The sequence below is a fragment of the Myxocyprinus asiaticus genome, chromosome 15, assembly GCF_019703515.2.
Source record: "Myxocyprinus asiaticus isolate MX2 ecotype Aquarium Trade chromosome 15, UBuf_Myxa_2, whole genome shotgun sequence".
Classification (NCBI taxonomy): Eukaryota; Metazoa; Chordata; class Actinopteri; order Cypriniformes; family Catostomidae; genus Myxocyprinus; species Myxocyprinus asiaticus.
Genome location: NC_059358.1, coordinates 29,198,219 through 29,216,508, shown reverse-complemented (window position 1 = coordinate 29,216,508; position 18,290 = coordinate 29,198,219). Strand labels below are relative to the sequence as shown.

The following is an 18,290-nucleotide window of genomic DNA, read 5'->3' as shown; positions in this document are numbered from 1 at the left end:
TCTTTGGATGACTGTGTGCTGAAATTTTTTAAGCAAGCTTTTGGGCAAGCCGTTTGTTATGGCAGAACACCTTATACTAAATACAAATATCATAGTTCCATTTTTCTTTAACTTGATTCTTTTTCATTTCATTACTCACTTTTATGTCTTATGTCTTATCTGTCTATCTATCTTTGTTAATCTATGGTAAATATATATGATTTGTACAGTAATGTGAGTTGTGTCCTATATATCACAGAAAATATTTCAGATATCACACGCCAGGCAACAATGGTCAGAGATAAACACATAACACAGCTACTATTTACTACATTTATATATGGTCTCTTTTTCCTTATACTTAAGTAAATATCCCCTGATATTACTTTACACAAACATCCAGGTAAAATTTAGGAATTAAGTCACATGACAAGTGAAGCATAACCAATGGGAACAAGGCCCTCCTTGTCACCTTGACGACATCGAATCCAGTCATGGTCCACACCACCCAATAGAACAAGCTCCTCACCTTTCCTGAAGCTCAGTTCTGTCCCAATTCCGGTGTGGTCACACAGAGTTCTGACCACCCTGAAAAATCACAAGCAAGATTTAGCACATTGTTGATAGTATGGGTTTCAAAGTCTTAGATGAAGTTTGCTTTATTATACATAAATAACAATAGGTGAAGAGTGTAAATTCTGTGCCACTAGTGGCACCAAATGGAATTGAAAAAACAGAGAACATTTTCAAACAAGTTTCCTGAACATGCGTGCTGTCTACCATTGGTCAAACAGATAGTCCTGCTTCAAACTCATGCTATTGGTTGAGACAATGTTGCAGTGTCAGGCAATGTTTTGATAGCGCTACAGAGTCACAGTGGTTACACTTCTTCGGGGAAGTCAACCAACAAATGGTTTACCTATAGTTGTCTATGCATGCATGTTCAGCTGAGATGGTATTTTAACATAGATAACCATAACACACTTCGCCTGTTTTATCAACCTGTTTTTAAACTGTAAAGGCCGAAAGAGGGAAGAAGGCTAAACATGTGACCCACAAACACAATGAATTTGGTAAGAATATGAATAATCTAATGGAAACTTTACCTTAAGAGCCTCGGCTGATCTCCGGTTTCCTTTCTCTTTTCATTTTTATCTTCTTTGCTTTTCTGGAGCTCTCTCTTTTCAGATGGAGAACGCTGGCCAATATTCACTATGTGGGTAAGGACAGATACGCCAGAGGAGAGCCACTGAGATGGGCGCCTATGTGAGAGCAGCAGAATAGAAGTGTGAGAGAGGGCCAAATGTACGTCACATATCAGACAAACGGTATTTAAAACAACTAAACTGAAAAAAACAAAATCTGTCATAATTTACTCGGTTTCATGTTTTTCCAAACCAATCTACCTTTCTTTGGGGAACACAAGAGGAAAAAGTAATGAATGCTGACACTGCTCCTTTTCACACAATGACATTGAATAGTGACTAAGGTTAACATTCTGCCTAACATCTCTTTAATGTTCCACGGAATAAAGTCATATGGATTGGGATGATTTATATTTATATTTAGGCGATTTTAGTATAAGGCTGCAACATAACATAAATGTGAATTTTTTTTTAAAAGGGTCTTAAAGGGATAGTTCACCCAAAAAAATACAAAATTCTCTCATTATTTACTCACCCTCATGATATCCCAGGTGTGTGTTACTTTCTGTCTTCACCAGAACACATTTGAAGAAAAATGGAAAAATATTTTAGCTCAGTAGGTCCTTAAAATGTAAGTGAATGGCGAATTCTCTTTTGAAGCTCCAAAAATCACAGACAGTCAGCATAAACTTCATCCATACGACACCAGCTGTTAAATTAATGTCTTCTAAAGTGACACGATCACTTTTTTGTGCGAAAAAGATAAATATTTAAGTACTATATTTAAGTTTACTTTAACTATAATCCAACTCTTCATGATAGGGTGGAGTCCAAGCGGTCTCTCGTGTGACATGGATACAGATGTAATCTCACGTTCTCCACTCGGTTGAGACATCCAGGATAAGCACACAAACGCACCATTGTGAGTAAAGAAACAGATAAATGCAGATCTAAAACAAAACCAACCAAGGTACTGTACAGCATTCCTCCCCACTTGTAAACAGCGCTGCTCTTCCGGCTGACGCATGTGCGTCAGTTCTTGCACGTTTTAAATGCCAATGCGATTACATCACATGCACATACCGCTGCAGAACGGAAGCATGATTTAGAGTTAAAAAAGTACTTAAATATGTATCTTTTTCGCATCAAAATCGATCGTGTTGCAGCTGGTGTCGTATGGAGGACGTTTATGCTGTCTGTAATTTTTGGAGCTTCAAAAGAGAAATCTCCATTCACTTACCTACTGAGCCAAGACATTTTTCCATTTTTCTTCAAATGTGTTCTGGTGAAGAAAGAAAGTCATAAACACCAGAGATATCATGAGGGTGAGTAAATAATGAGAGAATTTTCATTTTTGGGTGAACTATCCCTTTAAATACTTTCTAAATGCACTGTGTATACAGTATATATATAAACCCATCATATTTCCATCAAACCCAAACATTCCCTGTAATCCAATAGACAAGTACAATCAAACCTGCTTGGTGGAGGGTTATTTGGGCTCTTCGAAGCTCCAAAGAGCCTTCCCATACCCCAAGGAACAGCTGCTCCACTATCCCACATGGAAAGCTCAACAGTTCTTGGTTGCTGACTGTTTCCAACTGGACTTTTTGGATTTAGTGAGAAGCCTGTCTTGGAGTCATCTGTTGAGTTAGGAGCTTTAACATCCTCTGTGGAGTTAGAGTTGGCCAAACCAAAGTTCTGCCCTAAACGCTCCCCGAGACGCATCACTGCCCCCCAACCTTGCTGTAGAGCCTGGCCTGCCTGCTGCGAAAAACTTGCTCCACTCTCGCCACTAAGAGGTGCTGAGATCTCACGCCCTTTGAACCACGATAATGGAGAACTGGCTACCACCTTGGTGACACCAGATGACAGCACAATTGGATTGCGATAGGCTGACTCTTCAAACACATCAAGAACCTGACTGGGCAGGCTTGTGATACCTGCATTGGGATTGGCACCTTGTAAATACAAACCACCATGGTCTTGCTCTAAAATGCTCCCAAGATGATGGCCACTCCCTTGGAAAAGCCCCTTGGGTGATAAGTGGAAGCTGAAGTCTTCATTTGGCGGGCTATATTTCTCAGGGCTGTGACTCGCTGGGGAAAGAGTTGGGGAGGTGGGGTCAAGGTGATGATGCTGAAACAGCAAGTCGAGGTTAAAAGTTAGAAGAGAGAGAGGCTGCAGTAGGAGGAGGAGCTCCTCAAAAAGGGGCTGACAGGAAGTGAGCGACAGACGCATGAAGGAAGTAGGCCGATAATATGTCTCTAACACATCTGTAGGAAAGAAAAAAATGAGAAGTGATTGACAGGCAACAGTAAGAATTAAAATAGGGAAAGAAACAAATGGACAGAAGCCTTATATTGAAATGACATTTTAAAAACTATAAATCTATCTATCTATCTATCTACACTGCCTGGCCAAAAAAAAAAAAACTTGCCGTTTGAAAAAGGGTAGTGTTGTGATCTGGGGTTGCTTCAATTGGTCAAGTCTAGGCTCAGTAACGTCATGTGGGAATAAAATGAAGTCAGCTGACAACCTGAATGTACTGAATGACCAGGTTATCCCATCAATGGATTTTTTCTTCCCTGAGGGCACAGGAATATTCCAGGACAACAATGCCAAGATTCATCAGGCTCAAACTGTGAAAGAGCAGTTCAGGGAGCATGAGGAATCATTTTCACACATGAATTGGCCACCACAGAGTCCTGACCTTAACCCCATTGAAAATCTTTGGGATGTGCTGGAGAAGACTTTACGGAGTGGTTCGACACTTCCGTCGTCAATACAAGATCTCAGCCAAAAATTAATGCAACTCTGGACAGAAATAAATGTTGTGACATTGCATAAGGTTGTCGAAACAATTACACGACGAATGCGTGCCGTAATCAAAGCTAAAGGCGGTCCAACTAAATATATATGTTACTTTTTTTTGGCCAGGCAGTCTGTCTATCTATCTATCTATAAATATCTAACAAGACAAAAGTAAACATCTTTAAAACAGATTTACTTCGAAGTTCCATTTTTTGTTTTGTTTAAAGAATAAATCCCACTAAATTTTGTTTGATTTATGCATAAAAAAAACAAAACAAAAAAAACAAGTCTTGTTGTCTAATGTAATTTTGCTTCTCAAGTAAATTTATCTTATTTTATGGATAATTAGATATTTTTACTAGAAAACAAGAGAGAGACAATCATTTTTTGCAGCACATTTTGTTTATACTCTTCATTTGTATTTACACTCACCGGCCACTTTATTAGGTATACCTGTACACCTACCTATTCATGCCATTATCTAATCAGCCAATTGTGTGGCAGCAGTGCAATGCATAAAAAACACAGATACGGGTCAGGAGCTTCAGTTAATGTTCACATAAACCATCAGAATGAGGAAAAAACAAATTGTCTCAGTGATTTTGACAATGGCATGATTGTTGGTGCCAGACGGGCTGGTTTGAGTATTTCTGTAACTGCTGATCTCCTGGAATTTTCATGCACAAAACTCTAAAGTTTACTCAGAATTGTGGCAAAACACAAAAACAAAAAAAAATTCAGTGAGCAGAAGTTCTGTGGATGGAAATGGCTTGTTGATGAGAGAGGTCAACAGAGAATGGCCAGACTGGTTTGAGCTGAAAGAAAGGCTTCGGTAACTCGATTTCCACTCTGTACAATTGTAGTGAGCAGAATAACTTCTCAAAATGCACAACACGTCGAACCTTGAGGCAGATGGGTTACAACAGCAGAAGACCCACATTGTGCACTTTATTAAGGCCATAGTGTTCCTAATAAAGTGTTCGAGGGTGTATGTGAATACTTACCACTGCATGACTGCAGATGAGAAAACCAGTAATCCAGGAGCTTGATACTATAGGACAGGGATAATTAACAGGAAAAAACAAAGTAGAGAGAGGTTCAATTGTCACAGATTCAAGTCATTTTTCCAGCAAAATCATCTCACACTACTTCAGGTAGACTGAGGAAGGCTGTGGCTTACTTGAGAAGGCCAAACAGGAAGGCATTAAACCTGTGTCTGCTCAGCTTAAGCTGGGGAAGCCCTGCTACTTTAGTCTGGAGGCTGTGCAAAGCCTGTGTGCCTGGGCCTAGGGAATCATCAAAAATGAAGAAGGAAGAATTTTAATAGACACATTCAAATTAGCACAGGAAAATCATCCATTTTTAGTGTTATTACATCCAGATGGAAGTGCAACACATTCATGCTGTGAGATTTATTGAAATCATCTTAATGTTACATAAAAATTGAGACCGATGAATATGAGAAGCAGAAAGATTGAGAGAAAGCTGAAGGAGAAATATGAACAATGTTTAAAGATTAAAAGTATGACAAAGATGGGTGAGTCAATACTGCAGGGATTGAGAGTGTCAGAAAAGAAGACAATAAAAAAGAGAAAGGCTGAGAGAAATAGAGACAGAAATAGAGGGAGAATAAAAATTTGCAAAACAGTGCAGGACTAAGAGGATGATATAGATGTAGGAGAAAGGATGTGAGATGGTTACTAAAGATAATGGTCTTGAATGACAGCTCAGGATGTCCGGGTGTCTTATACCTGGTTTGGTGAAGGCCTGAACCAATCTCCAGGGTGAATTTGTCCTTCTGCCTGTGATGAGGTCACTCTGGTGGGGTTTGAGTCCATCACAGAGCAGGCTGCGCAGGGCTGGGCAAAGGCACTGCAGTACCAGACGACCCAGAGAGGGATTTACACTGCTGTCTCCAGACAGGGCCTGTGAACATAGGTCAAGAAAAGGCAATGGAAGATTGACAGACAAGTGAGGGAGGAGAGAGAGACAGAGAAAGAATAAAAATGTGCAAAGCAATGGAGAAGACATATAGAGCAAAAAAAATATATATATAAAGTGTCCAAATGAATAAAAGAGGTAGCCAGAAGGAAAGAAGAAAGAGAATGAGGTGAAAACAGACAGAGAAAAGGTGCATTAGTGCATAGGTGAGGTTAGTGTGCAAATAAGTTATTGACAAAGCTCATGTTTATGAACTTTGAAGTATCTTATCTACTGAGTGAAACTGGAGAAACAAAAAGGAAGAGTGCATGAAAGTGGCATGGAGAGAAACAAAGGGAAAACAGGTACGGATTAACTCATTCTTTCTTTGTTCATAGTTCTTTTCTGTGGGAATGTTCATATCAAATGTGGTGGTGGTTATACAAGTGATGCCACGGTTGAAAGCTAACATTGACACAAAACTAACCTTCTGCACCACGGTCCTGGATGAACTGAACTGAGCCAAAATAGCTTCTACTGCCAAACTGACTGCATTGACAAAAGCTGTGTGATTAAAATGACAACATTCATTTACAAGAGCAAAATAAATACAAATGCAACCCTACACTCTATATGAATTTGATAATCATGAGGAATGCTGTACTATATTACTTCTCTTTTCCTGCAGGCATGCAGAAGACAGCCCGTCAGGTTTCAGTGAGGGCCTCACATCATCTCCAATCCAGGCCACATTCTTCTGATCAAAGCCAGCAAATGAGAAGCTGCGAACAGCTATTAGGAGGGAAAATAAAAGGGTGGGGTTAGAAACTCGATTAACAGAAGATAATGTATTGCAGTTGAACTTGAGATGTCCAGTGCAGTACAGGACAGTAGTTCATGAAGAACATGTACAGACTATCTGATACAAATATTAATGAATTAATTACAAAATATATTTATTCATTTGAGAAGTACAGGAAAATTTAGGTAAACTTATTTGGATTTGTCACATGCATGAATCCATGGGGTAAGTAAAAAACAAATCATGCTAAGCAGCACCAAAAAGAACTACCAACCCCTTTACAATCATCTAAAATATAAATGTTAGTGGGCGGAAAAACATTTGAACTGCCATAAAGAGTTTAAATTAGGGCAAAAAGTATATTTAATTTGCAAAACTTGTAATAAAAGATGACAAGCAAACAAAAATCAACACTAACAGTTGGATAGGAAAAGATAACATGAAATTATCACTTTCAGAAAGATTCTGATGTCATCATGCAACAGACATAGACACTGACAGTGTTACAATATCAACATGATATGCATGGAGACAACGGCAAACAGACATGGTGCCTTATAATCAAAGAAAGTGGGAAAGAGGTGTTGGAAATTGAGAGAAATGAGATAGAAAGAATGCACTGATATTCTTACTCAAAGTAAGCGGTGGTGGACTCTGCTGAAAGTGAAGTATGGGGACCGATGGCTCCCGCAGAGGGGTTTGAACAGATGGGGTGTACAGATATGGGTAATAGAGGGGGGCGGCAAGGGCAGGAAGGGTGTGACTGCGAGGGGAGAGCGGTGAACAGAGATGGGCAACATTTGTGCCAAGAATTGGCGGACCAGACCTACGAGGAGGGGAAATTGCACCTATGGGGGACAGGCGTGGGGGTGCACCTTTGTGCAAGGGGCAGTTTTTGGGGTGGTAAAGGTAGTAGGCAGGGAAAGATACAAACTCTTGTTTGTTTTGTGTTGTCTTTTCATTGCTATTGTGGTATAAAATCGAGTCAATTAGTGGTTCTGGATCATCTGTTTTTCCAGAATTCAAATCAAACAGATAATTAGCATTTTGGTAACTGTTTTTGTTTGCATCCCTCTGATTTTTAAGGTTTCGCATTGCTATGTAGCTTTGCATATCAATGTTTTTGTATGGCGTTATGTCGCCGTCAGTGAGTGTGTTAAAGTCAGTTAATGGTTCAGGGTCAGTGAAAAGCTTCAGGGTATTTCTTGTGTATTTGCCTTCACAGTAGAGTGAATCTTCATTTTTTATTGAATCTAATTCACTGTTATACCGAGGACAGAAGTTTGTAGTCTTGATTTCAGAATCATGGCCACAGAGGTAAAAAGAATCGAAAAAGCTTTCAGCATGATTGCACTGGTGGTACAAAGAATCCATGTTACCATTGTGATAATTTCTTTGTTTACAGAACAAAAACTTATTGTTTTCTGAGTCAGCAGAGTAAAGGGAGTCAGTATAGTCTTCTCTACTGGGGTCAGAGGTTGGATTTATGCATGGTTTGAAAATGTTAATAGAAGCCCTACTTTGGGCCATGGCATGATCCCTGTTTGTGTCAGTGTGGTAAAACTGGGAGGCTTGTGACAGCGGACCAGTGCGCAGGTAATAAGGCGAGGTCAAGGAGTTGGGCAAGGCAAGAGACAAGGGAGGTGAGGACACTTTAACAGAAGGCAGTGTGTAAAAGCATTTATGGGTACACAAGTAAGGAATTGTAAAGGTATAACAATAGAGGAGATTCAGAATCAACAGGATGTGCAGAATGGTAAAACAGCAGTGAAGAAAGAGAGAGAAAAAGAGAGAATGGAGAAAATGTTAGTGCCATTTTGAAGAAGAGAGAATGCACTTATGTAAACATGAGGGCAAAATGGATGATTCAGAACTCCTTCAAACGTTCAATATTCTGTATGTATAGAGAGCATTCTGTGTCCTTAATCCTAAAAACATTTGAACATTGCACAGCATAACACCATTGTACATGGGAAAGTAAAACGGATAGAAGTCATGGTTCACAGATGCACTAAAGTACATACATTTAGATAATTAAAATAAATGGTCATATAGGTTTGGAACGACATGAGAATGAGTTATTTATGACAGATTTTTAATTTTGGGGTGATCTATCTCTTTAAGTAGTAAATAAAGTAGGGAGACCATATTATGGTTTTCCAAAAAGAAGACACCTTTTTTTTTCACCGGGCGTGGAATAACAGGGTTCAAAAGAGTGTTATTATGAATGCAAACTTTGAAAAAGACACTCTGTTAGCATAACATAAATATATATAAATAAATAAAAATGTCCAACATTCTTTTGAATGTCCATATACTAAATTAATATATCTGATGCCATGATTGTACCTTCATTTACTATTACTATTATTTTGAATGGCCAGGGAAAATGAAGCAATGTGATAGCAATTTCACCTGGTCGCAAAACGTAGTCTGTTAATTTACCTGATGAGCTTTCACCTTTTGCTGACCATTTATGCTTTGCAGAGCTAATGTGTGCTTCTAAATCACTTGCACCTTTATTAGCAACTGACACATAAGTGCCAGCTTTACATGCCATACATTCTGCTTCCCACGGATCTCGACCTGGACGACAGCATGGGAATTTTTTGTGCAAATCTTGTGCAAATTTGCACTTTCCTTTGGGCATTGTTTCCACGCAACTGTTTGATGCCGAACACAACAGCACTTCACGCATTCGCGGAGAGATTGACAGGCAGGAATTTGGCCAGTAGTTGCTGCAAGCCTCTTATAAACGACCAATTGGTGTGCAGGAAGGCGGGACTTACAAAGAGGGGTTAAAGCAATGCAAATATGCACGCACACACAATGAAGTATTAGACCAGATGCACATCATAATGCAACTAAAGCCGAATCCCGGACATTTTCACAAATGTAGAAATCCCGGCCGGACGCTTTTTTAAGGTCCGAAAAAGAGGACATGTCCGGGAAAAAAAAGACGTATGGTCACCCTAAATAAAGTCCTGAAAACTGCACAGAGTGCTTGGTGCCACACCCGTGTTTCTTCCCTTTTCCCTCTCTTTAACTACAAAATAATCCTCTTCAAAAACCAAACAATTTTTGAATACAGTATATAACAGCACTGTGTCAGATATACAACATTTGTCTGTATGCAGTAAAGCACCCTCTCAAGAGTTGCACAAGGTTCATATTTCATCTGTCATGGCAATTTGGACTCCAAAAGCAAGCTAAAAGACATCAAGTCTCAAGATAAGCACAATAATCTTTTGTTTCATATCAGTAGATTATACAATATGTTGCATCTCAATGAACTGCTGATTCAATGTTGAAAAACAGATCATATTGAGCCTTAGCCAATCAGTCTGATTTTGTTTATCATACATATCTCTAGATTATTACAGTTTACTTATTTAAAAGTCTTTTATTTACTTTACCTTACTTTTGCTGATCTCTATCTCTTAAATCTGGTCAGTTTGACTCAGCTTTTCCTGTTTCCCTGTTGCTGTTTTCTGTACTGTGATTGGTGAAAAGGAGTAATGTCCTACCTACTATACATTTAATGGCATAATGTCTTAATCACTGGCTATTCGCCACAACCAGAAAAAATAGTTATGGTAAAGGATGTAATGATTAACCAAACAGTAATTTATTAATACAAATGAAAAACATGCACAGATACACACAACTTAAAGAACTAACACTCTGAAGTGTAAAATTAATATTAGTGGTTGACTGATATGGGTTTTTTAATGGCCGATGCCGATATCCAGAGAGCTGGGTGGCCGATACAATGCAGATATATCACACAATTTAATATAGTAAATAACATAAACATAAAATTGCTAAATAATAATAATAATAAAAATAAACTCTTATTTAGCACTATATTTACTAAATTTCACACAAAACTTTGTAAAAAATTAATATTATATTTTAAATGGTAGATAGCAGTTTCTTCTGATTTCTGTTTAGTCATCAAATTTTAGTAATTTATTTGCACATGAAGACATTTTTAATATATTAGGAAGAAGGAAATAACAGTACACACAGTAGTCTAGCAACCACGGATGACATGTCCACGTTAGCAATCGCATTTTCTCAAAAAATACAGAATCAAACCAATTGTACATATAGTGCATAGTGCATAAAACATTTACTTATAGCACACGTGAAGCGCATTTACCTTGAAGTTGCACCAGAGATTATTTAGCAGAGATGGGCCATTTCTATTAAAATGAATGGGAGAAATTAGAACGCCCAACTGCAGCCAACGGTCAACAGATGAAGATAGGATGTCCCGCCTTACAGGTAAAAGAGCCAATCACCCTTTAGATACAGACATCGTCTGTCAATCAACTCGAGAACGCGCATGTACATTAGCTATAAAAGCTTGGAAAATTGCATTTTTTTGCGTAATCTGAGGTAAAGAAGCACCATTTAGGATACCAGTATTGTCAGATTTTATTGCTGATTTGAAATATGTTCTTTGATCGTAATCTTGACCAAACGTTTTGGAGATTTCGGTCTTTCCCCATTCAAGTAGATAGGAGCTGCACTGTCATGACTGGAAATAGCCTCCAAACATGGCCGACAGTGGACTGACTTGCTAGAAAGACTTTGGTTGCACTCACATGCTCATGCGGATCTCCAATCTCAGCAATCTCCTGACAGTTTAAACAGCCTGGATCGCCTGCTTGGATTGTGACCACTGACCATCAGGATTTGTGAATCAGAGGAACTTTTAATCCTTATCCTGAAGTTTTGATTCTGGCTGATAGAATACGTGCTTCAGAGGAAGATGTTAGATGAGTGCTCGAAGGTAAGAAAACGCTGGATTTTCATGAGGTTTGTGAATTACATCTGTTTAAACAAGATATCTGCATATTTGCAAATGGTAAATAATAGAAGTTTTGTTGATATTTGCCTTTTATCATTAGAAAAGAAAGTTAAAAGTGACAGATAACTGCTGAGGAGAGGCTGTTAGAATATGTGCTTTATAGGTAAATAAATGAGCGCTCCACAGGATGCTGGATCTGCTCAAGTTGTGTGAGGTTGGTTTATTACATCTGTTTAAATGAGGTATGTGCATATTAGCAGATGGAATATATGTTATTAGTTTTATTGATATTTGCCTTTTTATCATTAGACAAGACAGTTAAAAGTTACAGGGAACTGTTGAGGAGAGAGAGGGAGAATGAAACAGGCGAGCACTTTAACATAATGAGCACAAACACGTCTGTGCGGCTGTGATATGCAGATGGTTAAATTATACTGTGTTGCACACCAGTCTATTATTGTAGTAACATGATGCACATAACAACAAAACGAACCGTGACTGGTCGTTTACATGTCTCAGTTGCTTTTCGGCACCCTCAAGAAAAAAAATCGGCCAAACAGGAAAATGTATCAAGCAATGTTAGTGCTATTTATAGATATATTAATTAGTGGTCGAATGATATATCGCAGAGGCTGGTGAATCAGCCGATATTCTGACTTTTTTAATTATCGCATCAGCCGATTTATCAACCTCGGTGATATATCGGTCGACCACTAATTCATATATATATATATAAATAGCACTAATACTGCTTAGCCATGATTGCTTAGCAGAGTTGTATGGTGTGTTATTCTTGTAAACAGGAATGGGGGCTCCCTCAAATGTGCATCTGCTCCTCAATTTACAGGCACATTAGAGGCCATAAATATCTGCTGTCAAAAGTGGAGTAACCTGATCTAGGCAAATTTGTCTTTTCCCTTAGACGGATAATCATTACAGAAAGGAACAGTGCAAAATGGTAAATCTTTGAAAAAAGAAAGAAAATATACGGAGACGATACTTTTGATGGTGATGCGATTTTATGTTTCTCATGAAATGTTGATTAATTTGACTTCAATTCAGCTAAAGTAGGAATTGTAGTTTGGACAAACATTCAAGTAAAAGTTAAATGTGTTCCAGGGAAAGGGAGAGAAGATGAGAGAAAATTGCCCACTGAGAGGATTAATAATCAAAAAGCTTGATGACATCATGAGAAACAACACAACATCATTAAGCCTGCTGCATTCTGAGATTCTCCCCTGTATTGATCTGCTTACTCATCTTCCCATCTGGCTGAGTGACTCTCATTTGGCTCACCACTTTCAATATCTTCAGAGCATTGTTCTTTTACACTGTCATCCTCTTTCTAAAATTTTTACTTAATTTACACTGTTCTTTCATATAATGTTGATTAACTGTGTGAAATCTCTTCTAAGCTTTTTATAACAAATAATCACACAAAAAATACCTTAGAAAGTAATTACGTTTACAACTTTACCTGTTGTCCTTGATTCCAAAGTCCATGCTCCATCTGCCATTCCTCTAACCTCCACTTTTGCTTCATCTTCTGTCTTTTTGGTGTGACCCTCTTTTTCTCTTTCACCACAAATAGTCTTCAGGCTGCCTTCACTGACTGAACAGCCAATTTGTTGGGAAGTTTTGCTGGACAGATCTGCTGGACAATCCTCTTGTATATTCAGGTGGCACATTTCCCTAAAGAGGGACAATGAGGCTGGAGTGGGTGGTGGCTGAAGAAAAGAAGCTTGTGCTTGGGAAGTATATTCCCAGCCATCCCCATCAATCTTCTCTTTCCTCCATTTGAGGTTGTACAGGAAATCTGGGTCTGGGGTGATTATAGTTGGATCTGGTTCTGGCTGAACAGGAGCTGTTGGGAAACTCTTTTTGCTTTTATTGCGTAATTCTTTAAAAGTTGTGACTTTTGAGCCTGAAGTTTCTTTGTGTAGCATGCCATCATTAGATGATTTTTGCATCTCAAGGGGTGGAGACTCTGCATCTGGGGTGAAGGCTATCAACCAGTCAAATCTATCTGGGCGAAAGGCATTGGCAGGTAGAGTGCATGGCTTGAGAGGTGGAAGTTCAGAAGAATTGGAAACTACTGGTGGACGAGGGGGCAAAGGTGGCGGTGGGGTGTCAGACATCACTAAAGTATAATCAAAATTCCCAAAGCTAACATTCGGGATGTTTGTATTGCTAAGATCGGTACTGTAATATGAGCAGGGAGATAAGGTAACATTGGTTCCAAAACCACAGCTACAGCTATTATTACAGTTTCCACCATTCTTCTTACGTCGCCTTGCCATTTCGATGAAGGACATTGTCCTGTTTGCTTCTTTCTGTTCATTTTTAGAATCATCCTTTTTATTGAGTATGTCTAATTCCTTCAGACAGGTAGACCTGTCTTTGCTAAATCTAGTTCCTTCTCTCAATCTGGAATTCAACCCCTCGTCTACAACCTCTTTATTATCTTTTTGTGTCCTGTTTACTCTAATTTCTCCCTCCTGAGAGACATCAGATATTGCCTCTTGATCATTCCCCAGGACCACATCCACACTGACACCAAACTCAGGACTGAGTTTAAGCAATTCAGCTTGGGTGAGGCCTGCCAATGCAAGCAACTTTCGGATTTCCACATCCAATGCATGAAAAGTTGGAGGGGGTGGGAGTGATGGTGGAGGTGGAATAGCTGGAGGTGGGGACAATGCAGGTGGAGGTGGCAATGGTGGAGGTCTGGACGTTGGAGGTGGAAGGGACTGGGGGGTATTTTCTTTTTCAAGCTCAGCAAGTCTCTGAGCCTCCAGGCGGGCCTTGTGCCGTCTTCTTGGAGGTGGAATGGGTGGTGTGGGGGAGGTGAGAGTAGTGGAGTCTGTATTTAGGGTGAAGTAGGGCACAGGCTGTGATGGAGGAGGAGGAAGGGTATGAGGTTTGGAGGCTGTGGGTGAGGATGACAATTGAGGCAATGGAGGAACAGAGACACTTATGGAGAAAGGAGTAGCGTTGTTGTTGGATGAGACTGCGAAGGTATGTCCACTGATGGTTTTGTACATGTGTGATTCTGGGTGAGCACTCACATGCCTTTTTGGAGGTTTTGGGGGCCGGGGAGGGGGAGGAAGATCCAGTGGCGATGGAGCAAGAGAATCAGGTAAAGGGGTTTCATCAAGGTCAGAAGGGGCTGTCAGATCCACACCTGCATCAGAAAATTCCTGGGAATCACATGATTTGTTACTCTTATACAGCTTCCATGGAATGTCAATATTGCCCATTTCATCTAAAAGTCCAGTTATATCCTTATCATCAAAATCAAATCCTTCCTCCTGAAGTTTCACAAGATAGTTCAGTTTCACCTCTTTGTTGACCCTCTGAAGCTTCTGTTGATGATCCAGTCTATCTTTCACAATCAGCTCACTATCCAGTACCCAATGTGCAATCTGAACAATGCGGTAGAACAGATCTACTTTTCCCAACTCTTCCATGGAGTCTATAAAGTTGAGGAGATCCACTTTTTCTGATGCCTTGTTCTCTGAGAAGTCAGAGGAGGGGGAGGATGGGGCAGAGGGATAGCCTTCATCTGAAGAGCAATGGGAAATTCGTGGTCTGACAGAAGTGTTGAGATCCAATGGTAAGATATTGGTCTGAAAGTTTGGGCTGTGGGAGGCTGGGGAATGTGTAGATGGATAGCATTCAGGAGCTTCATGGTCCTGTGATGACAGTGAGAATGTATCTGGGCAGTCACACTCCAGATCTGAGCAGCTGCTAATTGATGTGGTAGAAGATGAGGTAGAAGATGTGAGAGAGAAGGCCAGCATGGATTCTGGGCAATTGCAGCAAGAAGGGACAAGAGTATCATCATCATCATCATCATCGTCTTCATCATCATCATCATTATCTCCATCACCATTGCCGTTACCATTCACATCGACATCGTCATTCACATTTATACTTTTGTCATTATTCTTGAGGCCAGCTCCATCTTTTTCATCCACATTGCCATTTTCCTCTTCTTTCTCCTCCACTGGGATGGCATGAGGTTGGTTAATTTCCAGCTTGCCCTCATCTTCTTTTACGTCTTGTTTTAGAACAGCTAATTTATCCTTGTGAGGAGGTGGTGGTGGTGCTGTCTTCATTTGTTGCCTGATGGTAACAGTGTTATTGTTGTTATGGTTGTGATTATAAAGGCTGTTGCTATCCTGAGGTGAATGGCCATCACAACACAAACATGGTAGGCTGGGTTCATTGCAGTTTGGGTCCACATCTAGGTTTGAAACAGTGCGTCCACTTTTTGGTTTTGCTGGTATTGCACGAGCAGCGTTCTTTTGAGGCCGAACAAATTTGGCCTGAACTACTGGGGCTCGTGCACCTTGACTGGGGCCTTTTAACCTGAAAGACTCAGCTGGTCCCCGGGTGCCAAGTCGAGGGGAGGAAGATGCTGTGCTTAATTTTTTGTCCACCCTTTTGGTTCCTTGGCTTGACTTGGCTTCTGGTCGCCTTTTGTCAAATCTGCGGGAACGTGGGGGCACAGATGGACGAGATGAGGGATGCATGGTGGGATAGCTTTTATGTCCTGGTTATATTTTTGTTATTTGTCTAAGGAGTGTCTAAACATATGGGGTCACATCTTGGATCCTGTTACTACCTGAAATATCAAGAGACGTCTGTCAAAATCAAGACAGACACTGTTTAGAAACACATAAGCAAAAAATTTATCATCATTTGGTAAATATTAATATATAAAATGTTATGTAGGTAATGACACTTCTATGTTGCCCCTGGAGTAATACTGCACATCACTGTTATTCCCATTATCTCTGAGCATGATAATATCAACATTGTTTTGTCATGCTAAAACATACTGTTTGTACACAAAAATACACCAGCTTTCTTACAACTCCTGACATTCTGTGTATAATAGTGTTACATATAGCACCAATATTGACTGAATAAACCAGTATTTATTATATCATTCCTATATTATAAACAGTGTATTGTTTGTAAGAAAGACAAGTACTAATAGGCCTAAAGATTGCCAACAGATTTACAATTAGCTAGTCAGGTCGCATCATTCAGAGTAATTTATTGCAGTCTAACATGGCCTGATAAGAACAAATATGTTTTAATTCTAGCAATTTTACATAATTTATACATTAATAATCTCAGTATCTGTTTAAACCCATTAGAAAGAGTACATCATATTATTTTACATATATAGGAAGGTAATGAAGAATTGCTTTGGAAAAATCTATGCTAGAAATCTTTGTGCACAAAATCTTAGCAATGACTAACGCTGTGTTTTCTGCTCTTCATGCACACTGTGTGCAATGCATTGCTCGCATCCAATGTCCTTGGATACAGAGGATGTAAATATGGGCCTAGCGCGCTTGGTAAATAAACTCAGCTTTGATATATATATATATATATATATATATATATATATATATATATATATATATATATATATATATATATATATTTAAAGAAAATACCAGTTTGAATATCAAATATTGTAATTAACCGTGATATATTCAGTTGCGTATTCGGAACATATAATGTTTAATTTTTATGAAGCGTGTAGAAAGGTCTAATAAGATGTGATGACTAGTTAAACCGCACTGCCGTGCCACCTCCTCCGCAGGTATTGATAGTATTGTATCAGCAAGAACAGGGCACAAAAATAATGATATAGTTCCGATGTTGTCAAAAACAAATCCATAAGAAAATCCCACAACAAGACAAACTGCAAAAGACTCACGAGAAAATGTAATAAGAAAAAAAATTACCTCATTTTCAAAAGGATAGAAAGGACTCATTCTTGATATCTATTTCTATTCCTGCGTGCAAGTCATGGCTCCGAAAATATTATACGCTGTTATTCTCTTTCCTTCTGTCTATCGCTCCGTCATTTCGCCCTCCCCCCTCTCTCTCCCTCATCCCATCCATGTGACCACACCCCTTAGCAGCATCTCTCCATCTTATCTGGCCACTTGACCGATTGCCGTGTCATAGAGGAGAGTGGGGTAAGCTGTGCCACCTATTATTTTAGTTGCCTTCCATGCAAAGAGAAAGCTAGGATACAGAGATATAACTAAAGCGCCAAATTTTATTTCGGAATGTCTGCTATCAACAAATTAGAAGCATCTTTCTATAACACAGGGCCATGGAAATATGACTTCTCTGAAAAAGAAAATGGTCCAGTGACATAACTTGTCCCATTTTGTCATGTGAAGGGATGTGAATCATTTGATGAATATGTGATCAGTTTATATATAGAACATACAGAATAATTCAAACCAGCCCGTCTGGCACCAACAATCATGCCACGGTCAAAATCACTGAGATCACATTTTTCCCCATTCTGATGTTTGATGTGAACGTTAACTGAAGTTCCTGAGCCATATCTGCATGCTTTTATGCACTGCACTGCTGCCACACACACACTTGTTGAGTATTTCTGTAACTGATGATGATCTGGGATTTTCAGCAGTCTCTAGAATTTACTCAGAATGGTGCCAAAAACAAAAAACATCCAGTGAGTGGCAGTTCTGCAGATGGAAATGCCTTGTTGATGAGAGAGGTCAACAGAGAATGGCCAGACTTGTTCGAACTGACAAAGTCTATGGTAACTCAGATAACCGTTCTGTACAATTGTGGTGAGAAGAATATCAACTCAGAATGCTATTCTGAGATGCAGGTTGGCACTGTTTGGCGCTGGCGGCACAAGAGGGACCTACACAATATTAGGCAGGTGGTTTTAATGTTGTGGCTGATTGGTGTGTATATATATATATATATATATATATATATATATATATATATATAA

At 39.3% G+C, this 18,290-nt stretch overlaps 1 protein-coding gene across 2 annotated transcripts; it reads right to left on the bottom strand.

Moving 5' to 3' along the window:
* Position 1: 1 nt before the first annotated feature.
* LOC127453264 (uncharacterized) lies at positions 2–17,397 on the bottom strand. 2 transcript variants are annotated; one of them, XM_051719498.1, is made up of 10 exons: positions 17,251–17,397; positions 12,957–16,109; positions 6,531–6,650; positions 6,346–6,422; positions 5,690–5,864; positions 5,119–5,224; positions 4,943–4,989; positions 2,602–3,400; positions 1,086–1,241; positions 2–567 (listed from the first exon to the last, which is right to left on the bottom strand). In XM_051719498.1, the coding sequence occupies exons 2-10, from the start codon at positions 16,015–16,017 to the stop codon at positions 402–404; spliced, it is 4,707 nt and encodes a 1,568-aa protein (XP_051575458.1). In that variant the 5' UTR covers positions 16,018–16,109; positions 17,251–17,397; the 3' UTR covers positions 2–401. The 2 variants fall into 2 exon arrangements, with proteins under 2 accessions (XP_051575458.1, XP_051575459.1); XM_051719499.1 differs by having other exon boundaries at positions 12,957–16,128; positions 17,251–17,356.
* Positions 17,398–18,290: the final 893 nt, after the last annotated feature.

Excerpts from the sequence above, each read along its gene's own strand:
- LOC127453264 (XM_051719498.1), bottom strand. The coding sequence starts at position 16,017 with ATGCATCCCTCATCTCGTCCATCTGTGCCCCCACGTTCCCGCAGATTT. Across the intron at positions 6,651-12,956 it reads TTTGGAATCAAGGACAACAG|CTGTTCGCAGCTTCTCATTT; the intron begins GTAAAGTTGTAA and ends CCCTCCTAATAG. Across the intron at positions 5,225-5,689 it reads TCAGGCCTTCACCAAACCAG|GCCCAGGCACACAGGCTTTG; the intron begins GTATAAGACACC and ends ATGATTCCCTAG.